The sequence below is a fragment of the Leptinotarsa decemlineata genome, unplaced genomic scaffold (genome assembly GCF_025532065.1).
Source record: "Leptinotarsa decemlineata unplaced genomic scaffold, Ldec_3_MD MMD2_tig00026330_RagTag_RagTag, whole genome shotgun sequence".
NCBI classification, from domain to species: domain Eukaryota; kingdom Metazoa; phylum Arthropoda; class Insecta; order Coleoptera; family Chrysomelidae; genus Leptinotarsa; species Leptinotarsa decemlineata.
Window position 1 is genome coordinate 7,869,894 of NW_027412690.1, and position 20,045 is coordinate 7,889,938.

Below are 20,045 nucleotides of genomic sequence, written 5' to 3' on the forward strand. Positions count from 1 at the left end.
AATTCTTCACTTTCATCGAACACATCACCCAATTACTTTCGAATATAGTATAAATAATCGGACCTTACATTCTGCTATTGAAACCAAAGATCTAGGTGTGATCCTTGACTCCACACTTGACTATAAATCACACATTTCCGCTGTAATTCAAAAATCTATGAAGATGCTTGGCTTTATAAAGAGAACCACTCGTGATTTCACCAACATCACTGCTACTAAATCCCTTTATTTTTCCCTGGTTAGATCTCATCTCGATTATTGTTCCACAGTTTGGTCCCCTCATTAGGTTAAACAAAGTGAAACTTGAGGCCGTACAGCACAATTTCCTGCGATATATTGCCTCCAAGATACGTGTGTACAATGTCTATACTGCATTGAAATGCATTTTAAACATACCTTCTCTTGAGGCTCGCAGAAAACATAGATATTTAATACTTTTATTGAAAATTATCAACGGACTGAGTATCAGCCCCGAGCTTCTCTCCAAAATATCTTTACATGTCCCCAGTCGTTCAACTAGACTGGTGGCAAACGTTTTACGTTTATTTTCACAGATTCAATTTTTCCTATAACAGCTTTATTCCCAGAACTCTTTAATTGGCTAACTTCTTTAAATAACCTTCAAATCTTTAATATATCAGTGTCCCGCTCTAAAAACCATATTCTTCACTCAGTCATCTAATACTCTCTGCTTGTGTTGTTGTATTGTGTCTAGTGTTACTTGCCTGTAAGAATTATATTAGTTCATATTGTTATACATTTTGATTTTTCCTTAATAATCTACTTGTTATCTTACTTCGGAATTGTATTATTCTTATAATTTACTTTTAATCCACTGTATTACATAGCACTGTACTACTTATATCTGAATTGGACTTGCCCGTGTATATAAATAAATAAATTTGTTAATTGTTACTAACTATAGCACATATAGATGTATTACATGGGCTTGAAATTCACGGGCCTAACACATAGATGGCACTAGTCATCGACTTACTTATTGATGTCTGTACTGTATGGTACGTAGATTCGTTTCCCGGAATCCATCATACTCGCCAAATTTGCCATCATAACGTTTTCATCTGTAGGAGTTGGCGAGTCCAACAAACCTTTGAGAGTCCCTTCCAGATCATTGTACATGTTAACTTCCGATTGGTTCTCCCAAATATCTTGGTTATCTTCCAAGCATTGATCCATGTCGGGGAAGCTTTTAGTTTTCGGAGCTCCGACTCTACGGTTGAAATTGGCCATGTCCCAGTTGGTGAAAGCGGTAATGTTACGTGAGGAGGTACCCTTGTTGCGCCCAAAACAATTAAGACGTTCTTTTTTTTGGTTGCGAGCTTTTATTTCATAATTCTCCTGCAATGGAAAAAAAAAATTGTTCGTTACAATCATTATTCACATTTCTTTGCAGATAATGACAATGGGGGTTTCTCCAAAATTTCAAATTATATGTCAACAGAACTAGCAGGTCTCTGTACACGTCTGGAGTTTTTTTTTTTAACATATAGTAAGAGAGCATACTTGAAGACTGGCTGTAAATCAAATCATCTAAAAGAACACATGTTAGGAATCACACGTTAAAAGGTAAGACCTCGTTAACCGCAGCTCGCACAAGTTTCGACTTCTGAGGGTTGTCGTTCGTAGGGGTGCGACAGCTGGTTAACGGAAAAAAAAAACAGATTTTAAACAGATTTTTGAACATAATTCGTTCAGGCCAGTTTCATCTCACTTACACTATAGGTGAGATGAGAAACAATTCCTGCATATGCTTATGATGCACTGTTTGGAACCTTTGGTGTAGTAATGAATATTACTGGAGTTTTTTCCCAACACCAAATTGTTATTTTTAACACCTCGACACGTGTTTCGATCACCAAGTGATCATCTTCAAAGAGGAAGACCTCGACACGTGTTTCGATCACCAAGTGATCATGTTCAAAGAGGAAGATTAACAATTTTAATCTCCCTCTTTTAATCTTCCTCTTTGAAGATCATCACTTGGTGATCGAAACACGTGTCGAGGTGTTAATAATCGTTATTTTTAACACCTCGACACGTGTTTCGATCACCAAGTGATTGACGTGTTAAAAATAAAGCTTTGGTGTTGGGAAAAAAACTCCAGTAATATTTATCCTGCATATGCTGTTGGAACAGACACACTTGCAGGTGTGCCTTTTCCATTATAATAATAATAATAATATTTATTTATCCATAAAGACGTTGACAAACGTATAGGATAGGTCAGTATTAGGCACATAAAAATCACATCAAACGATAAAATTGTAGATCCGTAAATAAAAATAATACAATAAAAGTCAGAATTACAAAAATTAAAACAATTGTAGTTATAAAAATTGAATATGTCATGCCAAAGCCGCATGAGATGGTCCGAGAGAAATTCACCAATACTATAGTAGGCCTTAGAAACAAGCAATGTTTTAACTGCTTTTTTAAATGCTACAGTGTTCATCTGTTTGAAATGGTCTGGTAACCGATTGAATAATTTTATTCCCAAATATTTGGGAGAATGTTCGAATTTTATAGTTTTATGTTTAGGAATGCTCAACTCCTCTGCATATCAAGTTGGGTAGCTATGATAAAATTAGTTCTTAGTACAGTCTGTTATACATTTGCGAACATATAAAAATATTTTAAAGATGTAGATGCAAGAAAAGGTTAAAATTTGATGACTAATGATTCTGTTTGTGATTTTAATTCCTCCTGACTCCCTGCTGATACAGCTAAACATGTGTCATCTGCAAAAAGAGTCAGAGCATATTCATTACGGATGAAATAAGTAGGCAGATCATTTAGAAACAACAGAAAGATCAGCGGACCTAACACAGAGCCTTGAGGAACTCCAGAACATATATCATGATAGTCTGATTTCATATCTTTAATCTTGACGAACATCCTACGATTTGTAAGAAAGTCAATGATCCATTCTAGGAAGTCCCCTCTAAATCCTAGATTATATAATTTGCTCTCGATGAATTTAAAATTTAAACAATCGAACGCACGTGACAGATCGAAGAATACTTCTGCAACATGCTTACCACTATCTAAAGAAGCGTATATGATTTCATTAATTGAAAATTGACTTCGGCAGTCCAAGATCATATGCAGGAATTGCTTCTGTGAAGAATCCTGCACCGACACCTGTCGGATATAATCCAACGCCTTTCATAGCATTAGCCAGGGAAGTAATTGTTTTCTTACACGTGTCAGTCCTTAAACCTACAGTGTAAGTCCTTAAACCTACAGTGTCAGTGAATTGAAACTGGTCTGAACTTGCAACATTGTACAACGTGCAATATAATATAAATAATTTTATTATTATTATTACAAGTTCGATACTCTGTGAAGTTTTGTTTATATATTCATCCATCTAACATACTTTACATGTTTTCACATAACATGTAAAATAGTATAATGATGAGGTATACCGACGAACCAGCAGTAGCGGAACTACGCTAAGATAAGGTACCCACGCTATCGCATTTGAAGAGACCCAAGTTCTTGATAGAACTCAAGAGTTACTACTCAAGACTACATAAGAAAGTAATAGAAATTGAAAACAAAAACAATTTCAATTGAAAAGAAGAGAGAATTAACATCAATAAAATCTGGCTACCTGTACTAAATGACACTCATCAAATGAGGTCACTCAATTCGACTAATAGAAACGAAGCAAAGTCCATCTGGTCACAAAAGCAGGAACTCAAACCTTAAATGTAGTATCTGCCGTGAGGACAATCCGATCACTGTGTATGTTGCCTTATCGCCTTCGATAATGTCTACCGCAGTAGAAGACGAAGCTTCAGGTATGAAAAAACCTGGAGACCATGGCCAACAAAACCGGCAAATAGCCTTGAAATTTTAAAAAATTTCATGTTTAAACTATAAGTCACTTCATAAAATGAAATAAAACAAACATTTGCATATGAACAAATATACACATATACAAACTTACACAAACACATTAAAAACATTTCATGATAACATACATTCCAATATATAGAATTTAATGTTCAATTTTAGAGAGCGTCTAAAAATTCTTGGAAACTGTAACTTTGAGACGGTAATCATGCATTGTATGCAGATATCAATGTCTGCATATAATGCATGATTTTCGGCGAAAAATGAATGTTTTTCTATTCATCTACAAAATATGTGAATAATTGAAAAGTACCTTCGCGTGCAGCTTATTCTCGTAGCCTATGGATCGGTTTCCAATTTTTCTAGCAGACCTCTTCTTGGTGGGCGAAGCGGCAGACTTGATCGGCGAGACTGCCTTCGAATCTCCGGGATTGCTGTGGCAGAGAGGGGGAAAGGCAGCGTAATACTTTTCGGCCAACTCTTGCGGAGTGAGTTTTCTCACTTCCGATTGCAATTCAGCAGCTAGTTCTGGAATCGGAGAGGCGGACTGGCTCTCTACTTCTTTCAGTTTCTCGCAAAGCTCGTCGACAAGAGACTCTATTTCGCAGTTCTAAACAAAATTATGTGAATAATAAAAGGAAGACAACGGTTTATAGTATAGAATACAATTTCTAGAGAGTATGTATATATGTGTATTTATATATATATATATATATATATATATATATATATATATATATATATATATACATTATGATCCCTCGAATTAACATTTCGTCTACAGTCGCTCTTATGGGAAGTGATGCGACTACTTAGAGGTCTAGATGTTTGTCCTGTATATGTTTTAGAACAATCCATACAAAAAATTGGATTTTTGTTTAGAGCTTTTAGTTTACTGTATAATTTAGATATAGTAGTAACATTTGTTTTGGATATTTTGAGGTTATTATTTCGGAATACATTAATTAATTTTGGTGTCAATTCTTGAATATATGGGAGCGATTTATATATGAATGAAGATATAACGTTGTTGTGTTCAACTTCTTCATTATTTTGAAAGTTTGTTCATTAAAAAACAGAATCATCCCGATTTACGAAACAAAAGTTTGTCTAATTTCAGTAAAATTCTGATCCAACATTCTTATCCTATATCTTTAGTAAACAGAATTTTATTTTGTGAAAGAACAAACTTTCAAAATAATGGAATAACAATCATAAAATTGGATAGCAACACTTTAAATAATTAAGGAACAACTTTATATTATAAACAAATATGTTTAATTATGATTTCAAAAACACTAAAAGTGGGTAATGAAGCAATATTTTTCTAGACAATGAAGGCAAAATTCAAGATATGAAAAATCACATCACACCAGACATACAAAAAAAAATTAATAGTTATTAGTATACCACAACCACCAAACCATAAACCACTGAATTGAAACGAGTAAAGAAAAGTGTAAAAACACTTCTTAAAATTTTAAAAAGGTTACATTCTCACTAAAAGCTAAATACATTATTCACAAATGAATATTCTATTCATCTATTAAAATGACGGATAGCTCAAAAGCAGTTGATAACATCTGAGTCATAGTATTTGAACAATTTCCTTGTGATAAAATTATCTGACTTATGGTATTTCTAATTTATCAAATTGCTGTGAATATTTTCATGAAATAACAATGATAAACAAGCCATTAAAAATATGTTTTTCCTAGTCAGTCCTTCATAAATTAATATACAGTAATCAAATATTTTTATTTGGAAAACGTCTACAGCTTAAATCAGAGATCTTCCACTCGGAGGGTAATTTGGAACACTTCTGACTGATTTTTTTTTTGAGTTTAGTAAATGGACAGGTACTTGTGATGTCTCCAAATATAATCGTATGCAGGTCATCTCAAACTCAACTCAAAGTTATGAAACCTGTCACACATTCAGAGCACTAATTAAAAACTCAATTCTTTATAACAGTCTTTATAACAATCATCCCCCTCTTCAATTGTGTCAACCTGCTACACACAGTTTCGAAAGGAGTGAAAAAAACTTCTGCTTAGATAAAGCTTACTATAATACTGAGGAATTTCTTTCTGACGACTTCGCAACTTACAATGCATCATACAATAATTTTTAATTCTTGACCTTTATTTCACTGTTGAATTTCAGATCCTTTTAGTTCTCAAACCTGCTTTGTTAACAAAACCAAAACTTTTATGACACAATAAAGCATTTCTGACTCTGACTCTACATCACCTACCAAATTTAATCCATATCCATGGCACTTGTATTCCTATGGACATTTCAAACAGACATAAAACAAATACATTGTATTAAGTAATAATGCTTGCTTACTATAAAAGCAACAGAAGTATGCGCTAAGAAGCAATTATGTTGAAATCCACTAAAATTGCAATCATAATTTGTATTCACCTTGTTATTTATTTTTCACTTAAATGTAATATGTGATGAGTTGATCCACACAAGAACCAATGAAATCATTTAAAATATTCGAATGATAAAAGTTTGTTTTTCTTTTGTGATCCATTTCTGGATGTGGAAGATTCTTTCGGAATCTGTTGCAATGGAATTTTCACGATAAAAACAATCTGTTCTACAACACAATAATGTATTTTCATCTCTACCTCCATCTGAAATTTCTAGTGAAAAGAAAAAATAAATCTTGAAGGTGAGAGTACCTTTTTCCTCAATTCAGTTTATTGTCCCAAGTAACAGTAAAAGTAACAGTAACAGAAATAAGATATTTTACAATACACACATAATATATCTTGAAAAAACAAACCATGGAATGGGTTTTAGAAAGTAAAAACGGATTCAAGGGTAATAGAAATAAATGCAAACTATGAAATCACACTAATCAGATTTTTTTCAATTGATATTTAAATTTTGGAATAGTGCTTCTTTATTTTCTTTGGAATTCAATTATACATATATAATGATCCCATAAAGATATATATATATATATATATATATATATATATATATATATATATATATATATATATATATATATATATATATATATATATATATATTTCAATGGCATGACTATGATTATATCTAATTTGGATAAAATTCAAGTTTGATTTCTTTGTATTAATTTTGACAAAATGAATGAAATAGCTGTCATGTCCGAAGTCCTGTAATATCCGTGTTAGGAATCACAGGTTAAAAGGTAAGACCTTTAGTTTAAACTTCTGAGGGTTGTCGTTCGTAGGAGTGCGACAGCAGGTTAACGAAAAAAACAGATTTTAAACAGATCCAAAGTAATACAAATAATACCTTCAGGACAAGAATTACGGCAAATGCACTAGCTTTTAGAACAGAGCATTAGAAGTAAGCAGGAATAACTTGAAACAAAAAACTCCTACCTAAAAAAATATTTAAATCCAAAAAAAATAAGTAATAAGAAAGCATAATAAAAAGCTGCAAGTAAATGCAGAAAGTGAAATAGGTATGTGTATTAACAAACATGAACATTTATGATGTAGTGTTTGGAATCTTTGGTGTAGTAAATGAATATTACTGAAGAATATTACTGGAGTTTTATCTTCCTCTTGAAGATGATCACTTGGTGATCGAAACACGTGTCGAGGTGTTAAAAATATCGATTTGGTGTTGGGAAAAAACTCCAGTAATATTCAAACATGAACATTGATCAATCTGAAATAAGAATCACGGAAAAATGGGAAAAACATTTATGAAAGCCTTATCAATGCATGAATAAGATGTGATGTAGAGAAGCAAAAAATGTACTAGAAACTGACGAGTTATAAAAACATATAGATCTATCTATAACTAGGATAGATTTAAAGAGTATAAATGTTAAAGATCCAATATTACTGGAGTTTTTTCCCAACACCAAATCGTTATTTTTAACACCTCGATATGTATTTCGATCACCAAGTGATCATCTTCAAGATAAAACTGTGTTATCTTCCTCTTGAGAATGATCACTTGGTGATCAAAACACGTGTCGAGGTGTTAAAAATAACGAATTTTCCTAACACCAAATCGTTATTTTTAACACCTCGACACGTGTTTCGATCACCAAGTGATCATCTTCAAGATAAAACTGTTTTATCTTCCTCTTGAAGACGATCACTCGGTGATCGAAACACGAGGTGTTAAAAATAACGTGTCGAGGTGTTAAAAATAACGATTTGGTGTTGGGAAAAACTCCAGTAATGTTCATTACTACACCAAAGGTTCCAAACAGTACATCATAAGTAAAAGATTCGACTAGAAAAAATGCAGTCAATACATAAAAGGGAGAAATAATGAAAACTACAGAAAAATGGAAATATGTCTTGTCCTAGGCACTACAAAAATATAAAACTGTAAAAAAGAAGCCAAAAACAACATGTTGATACTGTAAAAAAAAGCATGGAAAATTATTAGCCATCGATTTTTTTCGAGTTTGTTTTCATCTATTTTGAAAATAATATATTTTCTTGATTTCTCAAGAGTATATTCGACTCTCTTCACTGATGAAGGTAAGCATGATAAATATTCAATTTCGCTATAATTTCAAGGTGAAAATTAATTTGAAACAAATTGCAATTTTCGTGGTTTATCGGACATATACAAGTGAAAAATACCTGATCGGAGGCAGATAAAAGACACTCGACAGCGGCCGAACGTTTGATTTGTTCAGCATCAGCCTGTGCATATCTCCACCAATCAGAAGAAGACTTGCGTGAGCGTTTTCGGCCTCCGTTAGACTTTCCCACTTCCTACATCAATTACAACGTTCCATAGTAAATTGGACAACTAAACATTCGAAAAATGTAACAAAAAATAATAAAACATAAGATACAGGTTCAGACGGTAAAAATAAACACTTGCAATAACCCTATAGTAAAACCGATATGTCTCAAGTTGTTTCAAACGTTTTGTCCGTTTTAATGTCGTGTGTTTTTGTGTTTCTATAAAATACACTCAACACCACCAAATTTGAATTATAAAATGCTACCCCTACCTTCAACCCCCGTCGAATGACAGGTACAACCCCCAGTTTTTTGAATGGGAAGTATAGGCTTGTGATAATGGTTTGAAAGGTCTATATTCAAAAATGTTATCGCTTCCAAGTTTATTGCAACAATTAAGATAAAATAAATAAAAAGTTATATAACCATTTACCTAGTCTCTTTAAAAATATTACCAGACTATCCATTATTTCCAAAGACCGTTAAAAATGCACTTGTGAAAAAGGCATTTTACAGTATACAGTAGTATTATTATGTTGACAATCTGGCTTAGTCCTGAAAAGCCTTGAATTTGTAATATTTGTCGCTTATAATTTTTACCGTAACTTGTATCAACTTTGCTTTTATCATTCTTAAAATGTATGTACATATCGAGTTGTATTTACTGTATACAGTGCTTTTCAGATAGAAGTATCCACCTTTAATAACTTTTGTAATACTGGTATTTAGAAAAAATCCAAAAACGCGTCAATTTATGTTTGAAGGGGCAAGCATTATGGCTTATTTAAACTTACTGGTTAAGCCACCCCCTCACCCCTAGCATCATCCCTTTTTTTTTATTACTTCTCATATTTTTATGTGTAATACGTGGGTCAACCCCTTCCCTGAGTAACTAAAGATATGATTCACCATTTAAATTTCCGTTGATGAAGAAAGGTCCGACAATGTGGTCACCTAGGATATCATACCAAACGTTTAACTTTTGGGGATGTTGTGTATGGAATTCACGCATAATATGTAGATCACTTTCAGCCCAATATCTACAATTATGCCTATTTACTAAGCCATTTAATGAAAATGAGCATTAATCAGAAAAGCAAATATTGTTTAACAATTGTGGATTGTTATTGATAAATTGCGTCATTGATTCGCAAAACTCTAGACGACGATCAAAATCATCTTCATTCAACTCGGGCACCAACTTAACTTTGTATGGGTGGTACTTGAATTTATGTAGAACTCGGAAAACTGTAGAAGATGAAACACCGATCGCTCTACTTATTGTTGACAACGATTGGGGTTGTTGAGCCTCTAAGCTGACTTGCCCTAAAATTGCCACTTGGATTGCTTCGTTATTTACGAGTCCCTCTCGCTTATGCACTTTATTGCAAACAGACCCTGTTGTGGTAAATTTCTCCATCAGTTGAATTACATACTTATGAGTTGCATGTCTTCCGTCATGTAATTCGTTAAATATTCCAGCAGCAGCTCTTGCACAATTATTATTTTGGTAGTATAAACCTACAATTTCAATTCTTTCTTGCAAAGAGTAAACCATTTCAGCGAAACAAAATAAATAATGTATCAAAGTACACTATCAATAGTGACTACAAATTCTAGTTGACAATGTCAAACTTTAATAAAAAGTAGAGTTTTTTGTTGTTTGGATTTTTGAAGTAGAATAAATAGCACAGTTAAACAGATTAAAGAGTTTGAGTTTCCAGTAAGTTTAAATAAGCCATAATGCTTGCCCCTTCCAACATAAATTGACATGTTTTTGGATTTTTCCTAAATACCAGTATTACAAAAGTTATTAAAGGTGGATACTTTTATCTGAAAAGCACTGTATATGTTTTATGTGTTCAACATACCATCATACCTACTGGTTGGTAATTGTTAGTTAGTCTTAGTTTTAATACTCTATAAGATATTAATTTCGATATTAAAGTATATTTCACATCGACTTCTTATGACTATGACTATCTTGGACAATGAAGCATATTTTGATTGATTATATCATTTTTGAATAGAGAATGAAGAGACCTTTCAAACGATATATCACAAACCTATACTTCTCATTTAATAAATTGGGGGTTGTACCTGTCATTCGAAGAGGGTTGAAGGTAGGGGTGGCATTTTTGCGTTGAAGAATGTCAAATTATAATTTACATTCGACGTGTTTCGGTTTTTTTTTTAGTATGTACAGTAACCGAAATAATGAATTAATTTCATTTGGCGTTTACACACATTGATGCTGCTCATCTTTTTCCTAATTTTAATTTTTTGTCCCTTTCAGCTTGTTTATGATGTCGTTTAGCGATTTTCGGACAATGTTTCTCTACGAATTCCAATTGAACTAAAGCGCTGCCGAAACAGCCCGAAAAATTAACCCGACATTTGACAATTATAGTGTTGATAAAGATGAGGCCTGAAGTGGTCGACCTACAGTTATCCAGAACGAGGATTTGAGGACCCTGGTGGAGACAGCTCCCATGCAGTCAGGGTCGGGACAGTGGTTGGACACCGATTAACCACCCAGATACTTTCTAAAGGCGGTATTTCACAAAAAAAAAGTTACTGTATGGTGGTCATTGGCTGCCACTGGTCAACAGAAGGAGTCCGATCCGACTACCATCTGTTCAAGCACTTTAAAAACTCTCTCACTGGTGGAATCTTCGTCAATCAGGACCAGGCAAAAACGGCCTTCGTCCACTTCATCAAATGGCCCTTATTTTCGATAAAATTGAATAAGCATACACTTAGATATTACAGTTCAAAGTAGACTCATAAAAACGGACAAAACTTTTCAAGCAACTGATACTTTCTATTATTTATTTATTTGCAAGTATCATAAGTCCATACTTGACTTAGTTTCAACTGATAAATCCCTACTGTGTCAGTAGATCATTTGTTAATCTCCGCGATTATCTGCTTTGTAGATAGTAAGTGTCAATACACCTTGCCTTACATTTTCTGTCTATTATCTGGGACTCGATAAATCTCTATATGACATGCCTAATATTTTTCAAGATGTAACTCATGATATTATTCAACAATTAAACCATAAAATCTTGATTTGACTTAGCAATGGTTTTATCAAGTTGCCAAATCTATCGCAATATCTCACATATCAGATAAAGTTTTTGATTCATAGGAACTGCGAGTTAAGGTTAGACAACATGAATGAAATTATACAGATAAATTCTTACATAAAATAAAAGACGCAAATATACTCAAAAAACCTTTTCTTTAGCCTGACAAAATTTGAAATCGGATTGATCTTCGCTGACTAAAGTATTTGAGAAAGTTGACATGAATTCTGTGGGAAAATGTTTACAACTGCATTTTCTGTTCTTTTATGTATACCCGTGAATATACAACTTTGTTGTACTTGCCGAGTAAAATGTATATCTAATATTTATTATTTTCAAATATTCTGTTACATTTCGCAACTCTATCAACTTCATAGATAGAATTGGAAACTCTGGTCTAAAGTAAACCTATTGAGAACACTTTTCCAACACCACAACAAACGTACTGGCTCTCGACGCACATTATCCCCTGATGATGTTAACTTGGGTGAGAAACGCTATCGAGAGAGAATATTTCTGTTCTATTGTGGGAAAAATAATTTTGATACTCTTTTAAACCTTGTTGAAAAAAATATTCTCATGACTACTTTTGATAGCTTTGATTCATTGAAAAGAAGAATGCTATTTTTATGCACAATCTTTATTTTATGTACTGCAATTACTGTCTTTATATCTGTCTCTTCGATAGTATTTTCATTATTTTCTGTATTTTAGTGTATCAAATGAACAATTAATCAATAAAATGGAACGATAACAAAGTTCCAATCCACTTTTGAAGGAGATGAAAGCTATGAATATAAGCATAGCCAATGATTGACAAACACATTGTCAAATCCCTTGAAAAGTTTGCAAATTCATGTTAAACGTGATCCCCACATTCCAAAAATATTTGTTTGACTTGATTCTTGAGAAAGGTGTAACGGAATTTATTTCACAAATTGATAAAAATCCCTGTCAAACTATTTGAAATTGAATATAATAACATGAATAGATATATTTTCAGAACTTTTTCAGATTGCTTTTTGTTATGAAATTAAATATTTTTTTCATTCAGAAAATCCTTTACAAATGCATCTCATTTTCCAATACTCCTATTATAGGTCATAGATAAAGTATAGTATTTTTATGAAGAGAAATAGCCATTACTTGCTCGAATGACTCACGACAAATTTTTCTCACAAATAATGGCCACATAAGTCTCTATCATTGAATAATATACTATAATTTGTGATGCACTGTTTGGAACCTATGGTGTAGTAATGAATATTACTGGAGTTTTTTCCAACACCAAACCGTTATTTCAACAGCTCGACATGTGTTTTGATCACCAAGTGATCATCTTTAAGAGGAAGATCAAACTGTTAAATTTGAGGAAGATCAAACTGTTGAGTTTGAGGAACAAACTGTTGAGTTTGAGGAAGATCAAACTCAACAGTTTGACCTTCCTCTTGAAAATGATCACTTGGTGATCGAAACATGTGTCGAGGTGTTAAAATTACGGTTTGGTGTTGGGAAAAAACTCCAGTAATATTCAATATACTATAATGACTGCATCATTTTGTTCAAGTATTGGAATTGCAACTATAAGTTGGTTCTGAAGAAATCTCAATCAGTTTGAAAGAAAACACTCAGATTGCTAGAACAGATAAATGTCTTTCTAATGTGATCTTAATTTCTTGAATTGAATATGGCAATAGGCCTGTAACGAGATATTCTAAACATTTCAAAGTTTTCTGATAACATTATGTACACATCCATAAAATTTCAATCATATGAACAAATAGTAAATTATTTCTATATTATATATTTTATTTGGGTCTCTTTATTTGTAAAGTGTCTACATACCATACTGTCAGTACTGATTATATGTAAACAAATTTGATTGAAGAGTATTCCTATCATGTTGTTTCAAAAGCTTTGTGTTTGAATGTCATGCGTTTTTGTAGCTCTCTATCTCAATGAATATATATTCTACTGTGTCATGGTACACACTGATTCATAGAGAATTTTGTACTCATAATCATGAATACATTAATGCTGTTCATTGTTTCCAAATTTCAATTTTTTGCCTCTTTTTAGCTTATTACTATATGATGTCTTAAACCGATAGCATTGCCTATTTTTACGAACAAATTCACACATATGTTATTATAACTATCAGCTAGATGTAAGGAAAAAAATATATAAAAAAAAAGAAAGGCAAAAAAATATATATAAAAAAAAGAAAAGCAAAAAATATATATATAAAAAAAAGAAAGGCAAAAAAGAGCTAATCAACTACAAACTTTTCAGTCTTTTTAAATGATTCCAAAGAAGATGTTTTGGTTGGTTTCTGGGTTTTGAGTCAGATTCAAAGCCAATTTGTCATGACATTCCTCAAGGTTCTGTCCTCGGCCCGTTATAATTCATCATTTATATGAATGACTTATGTAGCTTTATTTCACCAACAAAATGTGTTTTGTTTGCCCTCATATGCTCAGACAAATCACATACCAGTTTACCTCAAATGGTGGACAGAAATAAAAACTTAGCAAACACTTGGTTCACAGCGAATAAACTGAAACTGAACGATAAAAAAAAACCAGAATATTGTGATATCCTCAAACAGTGTTGAGTTTCTAGGTATTCATATTGATGCTAGACTTAGTCCAGCCATATTGAAGCAATTACTCGTAAGCTGTCTAGTGTTTTATTTGTTCTTAGACAGTTGAGAAATGCTGTAGGTTTGATGACACTGAAGATAGCATATCATTCACTATTCCACACAGTTATTTCATATGGAGTCTTGATTTCAGGGCATTCCACAACACAAGGTGTGTTGTTGGAGATTCACAAGAATATTGAGATGTTTCCGAAACACTCTCACAATCATGATTATTCAACACGATCCGCATGTTTATTGAATATTTACAAGACATAGGTTAGCAGTTAGTCAAAAAAACTCCCTAAATTCGAATTACTGTCTCCATCCCTCAGTTAAATCTTTGGATTTAAGAAATTTCATAAATAATATAAAGAGATATCTTCTTAACCACTGTTTCTACACAATCGAAGAATATGCTGCTGGTCAATTCATAGTTCTTGAAAAATTATTCACGTTGTAAAGCTGTGGTAAAGCCTGGTCTTATGTTTGTTGACCTTTTTATATTGATATCTTTATTTTATTACCATTCATGTGACACTGTGATCATTTTAAGGAATTTTGATTTGCCAGTTTCATTTATTTATAAAATTTATTACTTTAATCAAGAGACGTTGTTGCTCATTTTAAGTATCTGACATAGTAGAGGAATCTTTAAAATTAGCAAATTATTAACAGTACCAGCGATATACATTTTTGAGTAAATCATTCAAGCTACTTTGAAAAGCATCATAAAACACAAGTATGGAACAAGATTTAGGAATGATTTTTTATATCCGATACATAAAAAATCTCTATATGAAAGAATTACTGTCTACAGTACGATTACATTTTTTTAATTCTCTCCCACACGATATGAGAGACATTGGGATGGCCAGTGGTTTTTTGAAGTCTGTGAAAGAATTTTTATGCAATATAGAGCCTTATACTATAGATGAATATTTTAAAAGTTTATTTTAAATTTTATTTTATCAACTCTATATTTATATGTGTGACGTGTTTTATTCAAATTTTGTATCTTATTACACTTTTGTAATTTTGTTCTCTGACATATTTCTCGGACAAAGTATTTCTTTTAATTTTTATACAAGATTTACATATACTCTAGAAATAAATTAATATCTATCTATCTATCTATCTATCTATCTATCTATCTATCTATCTACCTGTAGTATATAGTATATATGACTTGCCATAAATGTAATTTTGTATATAAAGTGGTCAAATAAATTACTCTACTCTACTTTGCCGTGGTCTTCTTTGGTTACAATCTCCAAACGTTTCAACTGCAGCTGCGGCAGTCATCTTCAGTAACATGGTAGAAGTACTCTTCTTGTATCAACTGAAACTGAAGCTCTCATTTCTGCCATGTCATTTATAATGCTGATTTTTCGCGCACTTTCTGTAATGATACTTCCCGCGCGATTTGGGTGACCTGATTTCGTTTTGTCGCCTCTCAATGCTGTGTGTCAGATCTTTGGCGCCAAAACGAAGCCAGATCGCCCAAATCACGCGGTTAGTACATGCGAACCCGCCATTACAGAAAGTGCGCGAAAAATCTATAAAAGACTGGCAGAAATGAGAGCTTCGGTTTCAGTTAATACGTCAAGAAGAGTACTTCAACCACGCTACTGAACATGAATAGTAATTTCTGTATCTGTTACTTTTACAAAAATGTGTTTAGCAAAAAGATGGGTCGACGTAAGCTCGCCACGTGACTAGGTGGTTTGTCTCGTGGGATACGCCTTGTTGTCTGCTTGAATTATTTATGTCAACAGAAAATACAAATCTCCCTCCACGATGTTCTGAGATGCAGAAGCATGCACTCTGATTAGCTGGCGAGCAAGTGACAATTTGAGAATGCTACGTGACAATTTGGTACACTCTGATTGGTTCACCGCTCAGCTAGCTGGGTGACAGGACTCCACACGATAATTTTTTGCACTCTTGGTTGCCTAGGCGAGCTGAGTGGCAACCTGACTGGTGTTTTGACGTCACTGGCTAGTTGGCCACGTTCGTTATCTTTGAAACGGATCAGTTTATGCCATCTCCATCTCTCTCTCGCCTGGGAAGCCACAAAAGCGCAGGTTAGCTGGACACTACGACTGATTGGCTCACCATCTAGCTGACACCACATGAGTGTGTACTCTGGCTGGATGTCTGACTGGATGTCTGGCTGGTGTGATCACTGATTCAAATGGCGCTTATTTCGATTGAATTGAATAAGTATCTACCAAGATATTGCAGCTTAAAGTAGACTCATCAAAACGGGCAAAACTTTTGAAACAACATAATATTTTGATTACAGTATTGTCAATTTCAAATATTTCATTTTTTTTGTATCCAAAATTGTATTACTTGTAAGACTACCCTAAGTATGGTGCAATGCATTTTTGGCTCTTTTTACCGTCTCCAGTAAATTGAAAAAAATAATTTACTCCACAAAAATAGCTCTGTTTTTCATTGTCTTTCAAACATCAAAAATATAGAAGGATTGTACTCTAAAAACTCAACTAGTAGAGTATTTGAAGAATTCGTTAATTCGAAAAGGCAAATATACAAAAGAGAACCCAAATTATAATCAGACAATTTTAAAAAATCACAAAGATAGCAAAAAAAACTTTATCTTCTAGGAAAAACCGTTCACCAAGAAACTTTTAAGTAAGAAAATTAGACATAAACTCAAGAGAGAACCCTTCGTACCTTCTTCAAGTGAGAAAGCTCCAAATCGTCTTGATAAATTAAGTCAACTGGATGAGAGTGGAGCAAACTGAGAACATAACGAGTATAAAGAACAGCGTCAATTCCACGAGCTTCTAACTGTCCTTGTAGCCAATCTGAGACTGCCGAAGGCATTGACACCAGTTGAGGATACTTCATATTCTAAAAACGCAAATACTCTACCTTTTAGAACCCTTTCAATTATATCCTACTTACATTATAAAAAATGGTGGAGTGCAACCTCGTTACTGAGCGGATTTATCGATATCTTCTTTTTGATGGATTGCCAGAAAGTCACTTGAGAACTATCCTTGTTGAAATACATTATTGGAAAAGCTGCTGCACCTTCATTGTTACGTCGTAAATAAATTAGGATGGTTAGTGTTCACTGTTTGAATCGGGTTTCGATTTTTTCCATTGTACTGTATCTGCAAAATAAATAATAAGATAACTTAAGATGTAGAGGCTAAAAATGGTTCATAATGATAATAAAATATGTATTGCAGGGCAACGAACGGTATGTCAAATAATGTTAGGGGAAAACTTGCGAATGTCAGTAACTTACTAAAAGATGCCTGTCATTGCCTGCAAGAGAAAACTTAATCTAAAATACTAAAACGAATGCAGAAGTAGATATTTCCAATGGTTATTTGAACTAAAACTCAAATATGAAAATAGTTAACATTGGGGTAACTAGAATGAAAGTTTAGGGGGGCTACTACAGTACCCAGTAGTCTAGAAAGAATAGTATACCCCGTAGTAAGCTGTGTGGCGGGATGAAATTGTTATGATTTCTTCAAGGGCTATCCAAAAACCAACGAAAATTTTGTTGAAATGGTCAACATTTCACTTCTCTAAACTTGGATATGATAAAAAAAAACACACACATACGTTGAAATAAATAAAATCAATGGATATCATATTCAGGTACTTCAGCACAGAAAAGCACACCAACACAGAAATAATTTGATGGTAATTATATATTTTGGGTAGGCATTCACCAATGTTTCAAATTTTTACAACGACAAAGGACCTTTAACTGTACAAACTAGCAAAGGGAACACAATAGTTGGAATGGGTAAAATGTAACAAGCAGCGTTATCAGAAAACTTAGTTGAAATGGACAGGTCAGAGGACTCCTAAATAACAGCAAAAAAACATGACTAGTGTTGTCATTTTTTGAATCAGAATTCAATTGTACTTTTATCTGAAAAATAAAAAATAAACGACAAAGTGACTTAAGGTGTAGAGAGTTCATAGCACCGAGGCTAAAAATAATACATCAAGGGCAATATGAAATGAAGTTTTTCTTCTTGAAGCGGGCATTTTTCCACAGAGTGAAGACAATACACTATTAGTATTACCAGTGAATTCGGAATTTATTAATCATCACGTCCACTTTACTTTCAATTAGCCAAGTGATAAGGCCCTGTTGGGTACAACACAATTTCCCTAGATGCACTTTGATCTCTCCGCTCTTCAATTTCAAACTAATATTCAACAGGAAGGTCACAAGACTCAGTTATCTTTACAGCACACAAATGACTTTTTTAACACCGATAAGAGCCGATTTTTTTGTATACGTTGTTTTATTTCAATAGACAGACACTACAGTCGGATTGCTAAAATATGTGACCTTGAGTACTCAAAGTAATCACTCCGAAAGTAGAACAAGTAAATTCCGACGATTCCATGAATTTCGCCTAGTGTACGAACCTTTCAAAATACGACTACGATTATAGAAGACAAATGCGCCATTTCTAATTGCACAACAAACACACTTCGAACACTAAATTCCTCGGATTAATTCAGGCAGGTATTAAAATTCGTCGACACTGGCCGGGTGATACAAAAATTCTTACCTTTCAGTCCAAGGAAGTAGTTAATTTAAAGTTCTTCAACACGCCTCTCAACTTAGTAGAACATGGCAGCAAGGCGCTACGGCCACTCGTCTTTCCACTGCCAATGAGGAATGATCCCGCTCAAACTGCGCTTGGCCAAAACTAGAGAAGAAACTGCGCCTGTCCGGACATAATTTTTATTGACTTCTGTTGGAGTTTTGGTAATTAGGGTTCAAATAAGTAGATACCTTCGAAGAATTTCGAAAATTTTGTATATTGTCACGGGATTATCTCACGGGTTAAATGTTTCTACTTGTTAAACTACAAGGAAACTGAAATACTGAATTTTATTTATTTTCAGTTGAGATCTACCAAACCTTCCTTTTTCAGAGCTACGTTGCCAAATTACCAAAACTTCCAGATCGATTCTAATGAATGACGATTAGTATACATTTTCGCGTACTATTTTGTTTTTATCGGTGCACAAGAAAAATCGTATTTCCTGAATTATTACTTTCATTTTTTATAATACTTGCAGATATGTATCCCTTCCTCACGTATTTTTTTTATTTTTCTAAAAAAAAAACAGCATTCTGGATATTGGAAACATTCTATTAACGTCCAATTCAATTACAAAATATATATTCATGGACGTTCGAAATCCCGATGTTAATAAAAGATCCATCGATGAGGAGTGTGGTAATTTACTGACTAGAAGAGTCGCCCAAATATTCCATTGCAATTTGAATAATACGTTCATATTCAAAAAGGTACATAAATTTCACTCGATACTGATGCCAACAATCATAAAAATGCAATCTACCCTTTTATTGGGGGTTGTTTACTCTTGTGATTTTTCGAAATGATTTACTGACTATATAAGACCTTCCCATTGTAATATTTCGAGGAAACTTCATATTTATATATTTATTTTTATCTTATTATTACCACCAATAAGGTAAGTTGAATATCCCCCTTTCGAAGGGTTGTTTACTCTTGTGATTTGTAATATTTTGTAATATTTTGCAGCCTTTCTATTGGAATATTTTGACCAAACTTCATAATAATATCTCTCGATATGCTATTATTGACTTCACCAAGAAAAATTGAAACTATTCTTTTTGGGGGGTAGTTTCCTCTT

The 20,045-nt window shown here is 33.2% G+C and overlaps 1 protein-coding gene across 5 annotated transcripts in view; it reads right to left on the reverse strand.

Moving 5' to 3' along the window:
• LOC111510485 (uncharacterized) overlaps window positions 1-19,219 on the reverse strand; it is a 35,453-nt gene extending 16,234 nt beyond the window's left edge. Inside the window, exons 1-7 of one of the 5 annotated variants that reach the window (XM_074182925.1) lie at window positions 18,926-19,219; window positions 17,280-17,491; window positions 17,046-17,225; window positions 8,502-8,636; window positions 6,140-6,172; window positions 4,196-4,492; window positions 998-1,359 (exon numbers count right to left, since the gene is read on the reverse strand). In XM_074182925.1, coding sequence (XP_074039026.1) covers window positions 998-1,359; window positions 4,196-4,492; window positions 6,140-6,172; window positions 8,502-8,636; window positions 17,046-17,222 — 1,004 coding nt within the window. In that variant the 5' untranslated portion in view covers window positions 17,223-17,225; window positions 17,280-17,491; window positions 18,926-19,219. Of the gene's footprint in view, window positions 1-997; window positions 1,360-4,195; window positions 4,493-6,139; window positions 6,173-8,501; window positions 8,637-17,045; window positions 17,226-17,279; window positions 17,492-18,427; window positions 18,589-18,779; window positions 18,804-18,925 lie in introns of those variants that run through there. The other 4 variants (XM_074182928.1, XM_074182927.1, XM_074182929.1 and 1 more) reach the window with 4 other exon arrangements.
• Between the last annotated feature and the right edge of the window lie 826 nt (window positions 19,220-20,045).